Source organism: Anastrepha obliqua, chromosome 1, assembly GCF_027943255.1.
Source record: "Anastrepha obliqua isolate idAnaObli1 chromosome 1, idAnaObli1_1.0, whole genome shotgun sequence".
Classification (NCBI taxonomy): domain Eukaryota; kingdom Metazoa; phylum Arthropoda; class Insecta; order Diptera; family Tephritidae; genus Anastrepha; species Anastrepha obliqua.
The window spans coordinates 170,139,922-170,153,361 of record NC_072892.1 but is presented as its reverse complement, the minus strand read 5'-3'; the positions used below and the strand labels follow the sequence as shown (position 1 = coordinate 170,153,361).

The window sequence follows — 13,440 nt, the reverse complement described above, 5'->3', positions numbered from 1 at the left end:
AAAGTTTGAGCAAACCGGGTCTGTAGGATATGTGAAAACACCAGTGTATGCTCTTACAGCTTCTACCACAGAAAATATTGCTGCTGTTCGCGATAGTGTGGTTGAAGATCCGTCCATCTCAGCTCGTCGTCGTGCCCAACAATTGCACCTTTCACGCTCGTCGTTGATGAACATTATGCATAAAGACTTGCATTTACACGCTTACAAGGTGCAATCGACTCAAGAACTAAAGCCGCTTGACCATTTCAAGCGTCGTCAATGGTCAGAATGGTGGCAGGAAATGGCAACAATGAATGACCAATTTTCGAAGAAAATCATCTTCAGTGATGAGGCACATTTTCACCTCAGTGGGTTCGTCAATAAGCAGAATTCCCGCATTTGGGTGAATGATAATCCAAGAGTGATTGCCGAGAAACCAATGCACCTACAAAGAGTGACTGTTCGGTGCGGTTTATGGGCGGTATTTTTTCCAAAATGAGGCCGGTCAGGCAGTTACTGTGAATAGTGTTCGCTATCATCAGATGATAACGAAATTTTTATGGCCCGAATTGGAAGATATGGATGTGGGCGATATGTGGTTTCAACAGGACGTTGCCACTTGTCACACAGCTAACCAAACAATGGCTCTTTTGCGCGAAAAATTTGATGGCCGAATAATCTCACGTCGCGGCGATGTCAATTGGTCGCCAAGATCATGTGATTCGACACCGTTGGACTTCTTTCTTTGGGGTTATTGGAAAGAAATGGTGTACGTCGATATACCCCAGCAACAATTCAATAGCTAAAGGTTGAGATAATTCGGCACATTAACGGCATAGAACCTAAATTATGCTTCAGCGTCATCGAAAATTTGGACCATCGGATGGAGGTGTGCCGCCGAGACCACGACGGCCATTTGGCCAATATTTTATTCCCTGCGTAATTGAGCTATTAGAATATTATCATAATAAAGAGAAATGATAATAATTTCTTAAAAAAATTGTATTTTATTCAAAATCCACATCGGCCCTTGAAACTTAACCACCCTTTATATAGGATATATGTTTTTATAAAAAAATATATAAAAAAATGTTTAATCAAGTCACTGAAGTAAAATTAAATATTCCTTATCATTGAAATATAAACTTATTTTTAGGAAATTGAAAAATTTGCATAATTAGCCAAATAAAAATGATAAGTGATAAGTAAAAAATGTTGGTGCATAGAAATGCTAATAAATAAAAAAAATATTTCGCTAATAAATTAATGCTTAAATTGCTCAGCGTAGCATTCCAAATTGTGGTACAATTTTAATTATAAAATTGACGGATGTTATGATAAGCAGGTGACGTAAGTAAACAGATTTCCTATTCTATTTGCTGATATTCGGCTGTCTTTAACAAGGTGGCGCGAAAGAAATCATTTCATTTTGTTTCCGAATAACTTTTTTATTGAATAAAATAAAGATTTTCACTTAAGGAAATCTTTATTCGGTTATTTAAAGTTTGAAACCGAATGGCAGAAAGAATGAGATCTTTTATGAGGAACTTTGTCAGGGCAAAAATACACTCCGTAGTTTGCTTTTTTCTAAACGCAAAGAAAACTTTTCCGTGTGCTGATTAAAATTTATTTACAAAAAGCCAATTTAATAAATAATTGCAAAATCTATTTAATTATTTATGGCACCTTAAGGCCTTTCTAAATGTAGATCTAGCCATTTCTATTCCATATACATACCATAGCGGTCGATCGAAGATCTTGCTAAGATTTAACAGAGAAGCTATAAGAAAAATGATAGGAGTATTAACTGGTCATTGTTTAATAGGCAGCCACGCTAGAAGGTTAGGACTCCCGTACTTCGATTTCTGTAGAAGTTGTCTTAATATAGAAGAAGAAGAAACAGTCAGACACCTTTTATGTGAGTGTGAAACCTTAGCTATGAGAAGGCTGCGCACTCTTGATACAGCATTTCTAACCGATGCACAGTAGTTCCGCCATAGGACATTGGATGAAAATAGTCATGTTAAAATTATGCAACAATATTTAGCTAAATGTTAGTTCATTAGTCATAGTAACTTAGAGTACAAAAAAAATTTCAACTGCACAAACAATTCACTTATAATTGTGCCTCCAAAGTAAGAGAATTTGAAAAGTGATAGTTAGCGTAATCTCCGCTCCGTACTTCCGGGAAGTGTTATTTTTCTAAGCATTACTGTGTTTATGAATTGTTGTACAATGGAAATTCAAGTTGAAGGAATGTACGACATGTTAAACGTTTTTTTATCTTTTTTAATTATTATTTAATAGGTTTTCAGACCGTACGAAATACGTACTTTAAAATTTGCCGTTTATTTTTTTTTTATAAGAAGTTTGTAAAGTTTTAACTAAGTTCGCACGAATCTGCACAAATGAAACATACATTAAAATATTCTTACATATGTCCTCTTTAAGGAAAAATAATTTCCAGCTGCGATTGCGCTTGATATAGGCTCTGATCTGTACCTATGTGTAGGATTTTGAAAAATGTGATTCTACCAAGATTGCCAATAAAGATTTTTTTTGTTTTAGGTGTAAATTTGAAGTGTTCATTTACGCGCATGCATATTCTAGACACGTGGTTATGTTACAATAGCATTAAAAATGATGTTGATAGATGTCGCCACGTACTGAAGAACATAATTCAAGCTTTACCAAACTCTGAGAATTTAAACTTTGAAACCGCTGAAAATCGTGTTTCTTGGATCTGTTCACGGATTTCTCGATACTGGAAAAAAGTGAAAAGATCAAAAACAAGGCTGATTGCCAAGTACAGTAATTGGTTAACTGAAACCGAATTATGTGTGTTGAAAAAGCGGGAGTCGGGCGAGTTGACAAACTCTACGAATCCTTCTCCCAGCGAACACAGGCAGAGACACAGAAAAGATTTTGAGGATTGCAGCAAGAGGACAAAGCGTCGCAGGTTATCCGATCTAGCTAATGTTGATAGTTCCGCCATTCATGCAATACTAAGTAATTCAAAGCAATCAAATTCAAATTCTTTAGAATTCAATACGGACGAAGTTTTGTCTCTATTTAATGAGGCAAAACTCACCAAACATCAGTATCTGTTATTAAGAGACTTTATTCATTCAAAATTGCCTAACGGTGATCGATCATTGTTTATTATCAATTGGAAAATTATCAGAGGAGGCAGCTGAATCATGTAATAAATTAGTGAAACAATTCAGACGTGACAATACCAGAAAGCACTCAAGAACTGTCACTAACACGGATCTTTTGCACAGGCGTCTTCTTAATTCCGATCCATTTATATCTAGTCTACGAAAATTAGCATGTAAAAAGAAATCTATGATGCCAAGAGAAGTGTTAGATTTATTGAGTTAAAATTTTGTATTTCTAAGTACATTAACTTTTTTGGAAGCAAATATTTTATTGTTTTCATAAATAAGAATAAGTCAACTGGCATCAAAGTATACTTTATGCTCCTCCTTTCGGAATTTAATGTTTTTTTCTGTTATTGTTTATAATTTAAGATTTATGGAAAACTTTAAACGAAATAAAAAAAATTTAATAGGACTATGTTTAAGTTCGTGCGGTTTTTTTTCGAAATTTGAAACTTTATTGACGTAAAATGGTTACAAATTTAATATTCAAAGTATTGTCCATCGCTTACTACTACTTTTTCCCATCTTTCTGGCAATTCACGGATTCCCTTTGTGAAAAATTCGGTCGGTTTTGCCGCAATCCACGAATCGATCCATTTTTTGACTTCATCGTAATTACGGAAGTGCTGGTCAGCCAGGCCATGTTGCATCGATCGGAAGAGATAGTAATCGGATGGCGCAAGGTCTGGACTATACGGCGGGTGGGGTAGGACATCCCATTTGAGCGTTTCTAAGTATGTTTTGACCACTTGTGCAACATGTGGCCGAGCATTGTCATGTGGCAAAATAACTTTGTCGTGTCTATCGGCGTATTGCGGCCGTTTTTCTCGCAGTGCTCGGCTCAAACGCATCAATTGTCGTCGGTAGACATCCCCCGTAATCGTTTCATTCGGTTTCAGTAGCTCATAATACACAACACTCAGCTGGTCCCACCAGATACACAGCATAACCTTCAGGCCATGAATATTCTGCGCCGACGTCGATGTTGAAGCATGACCAGGGTATCCATACGTTGCCCGACGTTTTGGATTGTCGTAATGGACCCACTTTTCATCGCCAGTCACAATTCGATGCAAAAAACCCTTTCTTTTGTGCCGTTGAAGCAGTTGTTAGCATGCCATAAAACGGCGTTCAACGTCTCTTGGCTTCAATTCATACGGCACCCAATGGCCTACCTTTCGGATCATTCCCATGGCTTTTAAACGTTTGGAAATGGTTGATTGATCAACTCCCAAAGTTTTTGCAACCTCTTCTTGCGTTTGAGCCGGATCTTGATCGAGCAATTCCTCCAATTCGGTATCCATGAACTTTGGCGGCGCACCCTCGCGTTCTTCGTCTTTCAAGCCAAAATCACCACTTTTAAAGCGTGCAAACCACTTCTGGCACGTTCGCTCAGCTAGAGCATGCTCACCATAAACTTCCACCAAGATACGATGACTTTCGGCTGCTTTTTTCTTCATATTAAAATAATGAAGAAGAATTCCCCGCAAAAACACATTATTTGGCACGAAATTCGACATTTTCAAGTGTGGTAAAAATATTGTTGTTTACGCTTCAAATAAAAAACTTATACTGACGTTTGTGCCTTACGACAGTAGCTCTCCAATGAATGTTTGGAAATGTGGATCGATGGAATAATAATCAAGTTACGCCATCTGTTGTAAAACCGCACGAACTTAAACATAGTCCTATTATATAAAAAATGTGAGTACCTAATTTTCCTTTGACTTTTTATATTAATTATATTATATAATATATTACTTTATTATATATTATTATTATTATATCTTATATATATTCTTATTATATATATATTACTTTTTATATGTCTTAGTGTTTTTTTAACAAATAAAAACATTTCTCAACTTAAAAACGTACTAAAAAGTCATTTATCACGCCAAAAGTACTTATGACCGCTCTTCCTACGCGGCGGGACCACTGTGCGATGTAGCGGACATATCCCATCTAAAACTAACGAAGCTCTGCTCGTTTATTATAGTTACCGGATGGTTTGAAAAGGAACTCGTAGGGTAAGGATAAGCTCCAGTGGTATCACAATGGACCTGCGAAAGGTCTAAGTGTGTCTTTATGACAACCACCCTACCTATCTACCTATTCACCACACCAACGCCGAGTGAATAATAAACAAATATTCTCACCTTGAAATATTGCCTGTGAGGCTTATCTTAATGGCCTAGTAGGCTGTTTGTTGTCCAATAGTGAGTGATAAGAATTAAAACGAATTCAGATGTTTGTTTTTCAGATGAATTCTAAGTTTCTCTCTTCCCAAGTGAAAACGAAAACAAAGTTTACAAAAACAACTTGCTAGGTACTTAAAAACAAAAGGCGGATATATACAAGTATGTAAGTAAGTATGTATGTTGGTATGCTAGTATATTTTAATCTGTGTTTAAAACTAGAGAGAGGTGATGCTGATGATTGAACTTGCCATTGAAACTTTTTAATCAAATTCTATACTTTTAAAAGGTACAATTTCACATACACATGCGCTTAAAACCCAGCTATATTTAAATTCAAGTATGAGAAATATATGTAATCACGGTTGTAGTAATGGAATTTTTTTTTAGTGAGGGAAATAATTTTCATGTACGTTCCATTCACACACAAAAAGATGCCAGGAAATCTATATTTTTGATAGAATTCCATCTTGCTCTGCCGTTTTTCATTAGCACTCATGTCGAGATTTACCCACTGAGGACACAATCGTGTTTGTAGTGACACCAATACATATTTTAGTACTTAGCTAAAGGTCCACTGTCCCATTGACACGTTGAAATCTTTGCCAACTCCGTGCTGATAGCCTCCCTCCGCAAGAAACCGGAAAACAGAGGATAGTCGGAGAACTGGAGTTAAATAATAATAATAAAACTCAAAACGTAAGTAAATGCAGTTTTATTTAACCGTTAATTTTTGATAAGCCTGAGCAAACAAAAAGGCGAGCACTTACAATGGTTCTTCCATATCGAGGGGGTTGCTTGCATCTCTCACTATCTTTCGCTCAATTCTGAGATTCCGTTTGCTTCTCTCACTTTCCTTCTCAATTACCAGAGCCCCACACGTCAACAAATACATTTTAATTTGAAAATTCAGCTAACTTGACAAAAACTTAAAGATTATTTGCCAAATTGTCTTCTTTACATTGAAGATAACTGTTTTTGAAATATTAAAATTTGACATTTGAATTTGGCAGCATTTTTTTCGTATTCACATGGAACCTACGATTACAATTTTTTCGTATTTGTAGTAGACATTCGTATTCGAAGGTTTTCTACGACGGATTCTATGAGAGGGCTGAATCTTTTTAACTTAAAAACCGAATGTGTGCCGTTTTTTCTCAAAGGAATTATTTAATAATAATATGGTACCTATTACTGTTTTTTGCATTACTTTTTTTTCGTTGAAAAATTCAATAGACCTCACTGTTTTTTCCTTATTTATTACAAGCATTCAGATTGCTAAAACAATTAAATACTGTATTAAAACTGATTTCATAAAGACCAGTAATGTGGCACGTTAGAGAGGATTAAGAGCTGCCACCTATCGTAGTCCCATTACATTGCTCTCAGAAAATTTAATAATAACAGCTGATTTTCATGTCGTCAAACTAGCCCACACAGTGTGACCAGATTGTCATTGTGACCATATTAAATTGATTCAGCATTTTTTTATTTTCTCTAGCCTCGGAATTTTAGGTCTTTCTTACTGACATTTTATTCCCTTTTATTTCCTCTTCTAATTTGATAGAGAAAGCGCGAAAAAAAATCCAAAAGTTATTTGTGAATACTCATCTCGCCTTTTGAACCAGTCCTGCACCCAATTGAAGCACTTTTTTCCCTCTTCCTCTCCTCCTTTCCCCTCTTCACGCGCTAATAAATACCATACATGGCAATAATTTTTTTCCACGTTCCATGACTGGAAGGAAAAAATAGATTTTTAAAAATCTATTCTTGTATTTAACGCTTGTGTTAAGAGAATCTCTTTAAAAAAGAGCCGAAAAACACTTTTTTGTTATATTCGAGGTTATAAATATAATAAAATAAAGTACTAATTTTTAAAAAGGTCGTTGCGGTTTCTTCAGCATTATCTAATTCTTTTTTGAGGTTTTTTACTATAACTACACCTATGTGGCTTTAATTATGTTTTTTTATATTTTAAATTCAACGGCTTTTTTAATTTATAAAAAAATTTAAATGTCAAGAAGAGTTGAGAGAAGCAATCCAATATTTCCTTCGATAATTCTTATAAGGCTAAACATCGATGTGTCTGCAGCGACAGCCAAGCTGCGCTCTAAGGCCATGACAGTCCACCAACCACTTCAAGGGTAGTCGAGTCCTGTAAATCCAGGTTGAACTATACCGGTAGACTTAACAAGCCGATGCTAACATGGGTCCCGGAGCACGTGGGTATCGTGGGTACCGACATCTCTCACTCCTTAGCTAGGATAAGCTCTGAGGCCAACTTCTTTGGACCGGAGCTCGTACTACCACTCCCTTCTGCAGTCATCAAAATCCACGGTTAACAAATGGGTTACTACAACCCACAAGCGAGCGTGGTAGACTGAGAGAGGCTTCAGATGGACAGAACTGATGTTACCTGTCATGTCTGAGCGACTGTCGCAAATTTTTCTGTCATTAAGGGACTGCAAACAGCTGGTTGGACTGATGACGGGCCACTTTCTATAGGCAAAGCACTTGGAAAAGGTAGGCATCTCAGCCAGTGTACTCTGCCCAGCTTGTGAAGAGGAGGATGAGACGGCGGACCACTTCCTGTGAGTCTGCTCCACCTCCGCTCGAATCAGGTTTGAGGTCTTTGGCATTTATGTGTTAAGAAGGAGATTTCTTTGGAGGCCGGGTAGAGTTAAAGAAAATTAAAAAAGAATCCGAGTGCAGAAAAATGCACTTGATTGTGTCTTAGTGCTTTACTTACTAGTTGTCTCGACAAAAACAAAAAAAACACCGGATATCTATATATAATAAGGGCGTGCATTTTTTGTTGGGTGTTTGGTTGAGTTCCTCCTGTGCGATATTGTGTCAGAAGTGGGGGTGTTAGAATGAATATTTTTAGGTGGCCCACTTGAGGAAAATTCTTTTTGCGCCCTTTAAAATGTTCGGTTTCGTTTCAGACGAACATTGATAGAATAAGCGGTAGCTCAGTTCGGTTCAGCTTCGGCTTCAGAAAACATTTTAGAGGTGTGGCCAGCAACAAACTGTTAACCGGCTCTCAATGATTTTTAAGGAATCAGCTGATGGGTTGACGTAATATGAGTGATGACAGCGGTTTGCTTACGAAAAAAACTGGCTTTCATTGGTGATATACGAACACAGTCTCCAATCAATCAAAACAGTCTCCACTGAAGTTGCTTCGTAGCCGTCTGAACAATGATTTATCGGACGAGTGTGTAAATATGTGTAAAATAAGAATTCTGCAGCCGAATACTTGGTGACGCAACAGCCGAAGTTGCGTACACTTTTTTGTTTTTCAACATAGCTGGTGGCCAAACCCCACTCATTCGACTGCCACCTTGGCAAACAGTATGTCGAGCATGCTAAAATAACGGGCAAGGGTTTTAATTCTAGCATTAGACATACCGCTAAAGCCAAATATTTTGTATTATTTATTATTATAATGAAAAGGCAATTTATGCGTATCGAAGCTGTCAAAAAAAAAAAAGAAAAATTATAAATAAATCGCTATAAAAAAATTAAAAAAAAAATAAAAATAAAAAAAAGGTGTTAATTACTCGATCGCTATACAAAAAAATTAAGACAAAGAAATGAAAAAAAAAACAAAAATTAAAAAACATAAAAAATAAAAAAAACATGAATTTCGTTGTCTATTGAGAGAGGTGTCAATTTAATCGGTCGCTATAAAAAAAATTTGAAAAAAGAAATGAAAATAAAAAAATACAAAATAAAAAAAACTTGAATTTGTTGTCTATTGAGGGAGGTGTTAATTTAATCGATCACTATAAAAAAATTTAAAAAAAATGAAAATAAAAATAAAAAATAAACATGAATTTCGATGTCTATTGAGAGAGGTGTTAATTTAATCGATCGCTATAAAACAATTTAAAAAAAGGATTCGCTATAAAAAAAAATAAAAAAAATTATAAAAATAAAAAAACATTAAAAAAAATAGAAAAAACATGCATTTCGTTTTCTATTGAGAGATGTCAATTTAATCGATCGCTATAAAAAAAAATTTAAAAAAATAAATGAAAATAAAAAAAAATTAAGAAAATAAATGAAAATAAAAAAATAAAAAAAAAAACATGAACTTCGTTGTCTATTGAGAGAAGTGTTAATTTAATCGATCGCTATAAAAAAACAACATTAAAAAAATTGAAAATAAAAAAGAAATTAAAAAACATAAAAAAATAAAAAAACATGAATTTCGTTGTCTATTGTGTTTTTTTTATTTTTTATTTTTTTTGTTTATTTTTTTTGTTAATTTTTTTTCTAGCGATCAATTAAATTAACATCTCTCAATCTGCATCGTACTGTTATCATACAAATTTAGTGGCGTACTTTATGTGCTCTGCTCTGATATCTGCGGCTGTTATTTTTCCTTTGTGAGCTTATGAGCTCCACACAGCAACTTTCTTGTATGTTAATCTTGCCACGCAGCAAAGATTGAAATTTGAAGCCCTCGGATCCGTGGCGCCCTATAACGGCTGACATTTGAAAAAAGTCATATTCTACATCAAATGACATACAAACGGCTTTCAAATAAACAAAAAGGAGCTAACTACGTTAATACACCGCACACAGCTTGTTTAATTCCATTTTCATTTACATCCGCATCCCTCATTCCAAACCCATTATTTCTGCATTTATACCAGCCTACTCTTACAAACTGGCATACCATGAACTCCAAGCTTGGCATCGTACTCCATAACTGAACTAATCAGAGTTGCAAAGAAATGTTTAGTAATAACAAATATTTTGTTGTTTATTGTGTAAAATACATTGGAAGTGTTTGAAGCGAAAACTTAAAATAGCTGATCGTTAGTGTTTCTGTTTTTTGTCGCTGTATGATTTTAAATTCTCATAAATAAAATAATGGATTTTCGTTTAATTACGGCATTTCACATACTATAATAATTCATTTTTCTTAGAACACCTCGCACTTCTTCTCCGGATGCATTGCACTGCCCAAGTCGCACTTCAGCTCGCGCGCAAATTCGTCGAGATTGGCTAGCGCCCCATTCACACGCACCGCCTCAGGTGTGCCTTCAAATGTCTCCACTGACTCATGATAATCCGTGCACCACAGCTGCGCAAATCCAATGAAGAACAATTGCTGCGGCGTATGCGCCAGCAGCGGCAATGTCTCCTTGCTCGGCACGTCTCCCCTATCGTACACATTCTCCCACCACTGCTGATAGGTGAGTTGGGCTATCGCCAGAGCGCCACTATCTAAAATACGCTCTTCCCTCATTTTGGCGTCAAGTGCGATCGGGGTCATGCGATCGTGATGATAAAATTTGTTGTTTTGGTTTCTATCGAAACATTTGGCGCGCTCATCGTAAGCACCTGCCGAGGATGTATCCCACCACGATCGCTGATAGCCATGCTGATCGTAACGCCGTCCATTGGCATCGAAACCGCGCAACATTTCGTGAGCCAGCAGGAAGCCAAGTGTGGCATAACGCAAAGCGTGCGGATACTCAGCATCCCAGAAGAAACGCGTTTGCAGGAATGTGATGGGTATTTCGATGTTATTGTTGATCGGGTTGTAGTGTGGCAAACGCATCTCAGGCTGGACAGCTTGTGGTTTGGTGAATAATGTTTGTAAATTATGCTGTGTCTGCCACTCCAGTACGTTCATCAAGTTGCTGTAGTATTGATCGCGTCGTATTTCCAAATCGCGCAACTCCGCCGCAAACTCTGCATCGTCGCGCGCAATCAGCTTCAGTCGTATTTTCTCCAATTTCTGTATGGCATTTTTGCGCGTACTCTCCGAAATCCATTCGAGCTGTGGCGATGCGAGTTCATTGTGGAAAATGTTCTTAATATCTGACCACGTCGCTTGCAACTCATTCACCATGGTTACGCTGTTGTAGTTGCGATTGAACATACTTTGTAACTGCGCTGGAAAGAAGGATATAATCTTGCGCACGCACCAGTTTTCGTTGTTCGCCACATTGATCTCGCCTGCGTAGTCGAGATGATCAAGCACACGCCACATCGTATAATTGGCTATATGCAACTTCGGCGTGTCTCTTATAACCTCGACCAGATTGGGCATGTATTCCTGTGGCGTCTCGTAAACTTTCGAATAAATCGTCTGATTCACCACCAACGTTAAGTAGCGATTAAGATCGACATAATTGCCATAAGCCACCTTTAACTCGCTAACAAAACGTTGACGTGACGTCTGCACTAATGTCAACTGCTGATTATCTGGCAGCCCTTTAGCCAACTGCTGTTCAATATGGAGCACTTGCTGTGCCACCTCCTCGGCCCAATGTGCGCTCATATACGGAAAGTATTTGTGCAATTTTTCCGCTATGCCTTCTTTGTAGTCATCGCGCTCGTCATCGTAACGATCGTCCAAGTAATGCTGCTTGTCACCTAATTTCAGCTTTGGCGCACCCACTTTCAGTCGATTCATATCCTCCTCTGCAAAATCGGGCACCACCTCCAAACCAATCAATATATCCACGCCCAAGCGGCGGCGCAAATCAGCGACCACCCTTAGCCAATCGTACTCATACTCATACCAGCTGTGCGACATAATCGTCGGCCAACCACCACGCAAATCCACCACCTTCAAGATTGGCTCCACACCCAGCTGTTGGACGGCGGCCTTATTGCGGCACGACTCGAAAAATTTGGTCAGTATGCGATCGGCCGAATTGTCCAACTCGAGTCCGCTCTGCAGCATATCCACGCTCTTGCGCACATACAAATCCTGCAACTGATCCAGATATGCAGTCTTGGGCTTGCCAACGGAGGTGGGCTGCAATTTGCGCCACCTGCCACAGGCGTACTCGTAAAAGTCATCACAGTAATCCTTGATGGGGTCCAGGTAGGCGTGCATTTGTGCAGCCTTGGCCATGCGTAGAATGCCGCTGCTGTAGTTTTGTGCAAGCGGATATTGCAGCGAAGCAGAAAAGCCTGCGAATAGCACAACAGCCGCCAGCAGCGCGCTGATGTACGAAAAATTGCTCATTTTGCACAGTCCTTCGAAATAAAAATGACATGAAATGCAAACCCCGGATCACACTAAAAAAAAATGTGTCTATGTATATTAATTTTTCTGAATTATTATATTTCGTTTCGTTTGCTGTTTACCGTTTCTACGAACCATACGCGCCGTTTTCCTAATATTGACTAACCCATCGGTCGTGAGTGCCTTCATCGCGTACTAAATACCAATATCAGTTTTCTCATCTGACATCTTAGCGTGCGCAATACTTAGTAGCTTCCAACCTTAATTGAGTTAATCTTTTTTAATTAATTGTACACATTTTAAACGATTAGCACGCTCCACTCATCAGTAGCAGCCGTTTAATTGCCGCTCACACTCTGCACTGCTGCTCTCCGAACTACCCACGAGCTCGTGTCTGCTCCTAAATCTTACTCATCAAATGAATTTGTCAGAGTTAATGTTTTTCTTTTAGCTGTAAAGTATTTTGCAAACAAACCCTGCAGAAAATGTTTGAACTGGTAAAATGGAATTCTGCATTAGAACTAGTACGATTTCGTCAAGTGCGACACTGAAAGTGGAAGAGTGAAAAAGCGCAAAGCTGAGGAACGAACTCGAACAGCAATATATATTATACCTATATATATAATTGGCGCGTACCCCCTTTTTGGGTGTTTGGCCGAGCTCCTCCTCGTATTTGTGGTGTGCGCCTTGATGTTGTTCCACAAATGGAGAGACCTACAGTTTCAAGCCGACTCCGAACGGCAGATATTTTTATGAGGAGCTTTTTCATGGCAGAAATGCACTCGGAGGTTTGCCATTACCTGCCGAGGGGCGACCGCTATTAGAAAAATGTTTTTCTTAATTTTGGTGTTTTCACCGAGATTCGAACCGACGTTCTCTCTGTGAATTCCGAATGGTAGTCACGCGTCAACCCATTCGGCTACGGCGGTCGAACAACACTACCGGTCCATATAAGCGTTTTTGTGTGGAGCTTTAACTAAACCAATTTCATACCTGGTATACAGGCACGCCCTCGAAAGAGTTTTAATTTACCTCTTGAAGTTTTTTTCTACTGTGGGTTAAATGTAAATTTTTTGATCAAAAATACTTTTTATTGATA

The 13,440-nt window shown here is 37.8% G+C and overlaps 2 protein-coding genes across 2 annotated transcripts in view; both read right to left on the bottom strand.

Annotated features, from left to right (window-relative positions):
- The window catches only part of LOC129240867 (putative mediator of RNA polymerase II transcription subunit 12), a 123,613-nt gene that overhangs the window by 2,592 nt on the left and 107,581 nt on the right, over nt 1–13,440 (bottom strand). The gene's annotated exons all lie outside the window — the stretch shown is intronic.
- Nucleotides 10,090–12,478, bottom strand: LOC129240860 (neprilysin-1-like). The gene is made up of 2 exons (XM_054876897.1): nt 12,464–12,478; nt 10,090–12,394 (listed from the first exon to the last, which is right to left on the bottom strand). The coding sequence occupies exon 2, from the start codon at nt 12,339–12,341 to the stop codon at nt 10,278–10,280; it is 2,064 nt and encodes a 687-aa protein (XP_054732872.1). The 5' UTR covers nt 12,342–12,394; nt 12,464–12,478; the 3' UTR covers nt 10,090–10,277.

What these genes read in the sequence shown, in the direction of transcription:
- LOC129240860 (XM_054876897.1), bottom strand. Translation starts at nt 12,341, where the DNA reads ATGAGCAATTTTTCGTACATCAGCGCGCTGCTGGCGGCTGTTGTGCTA.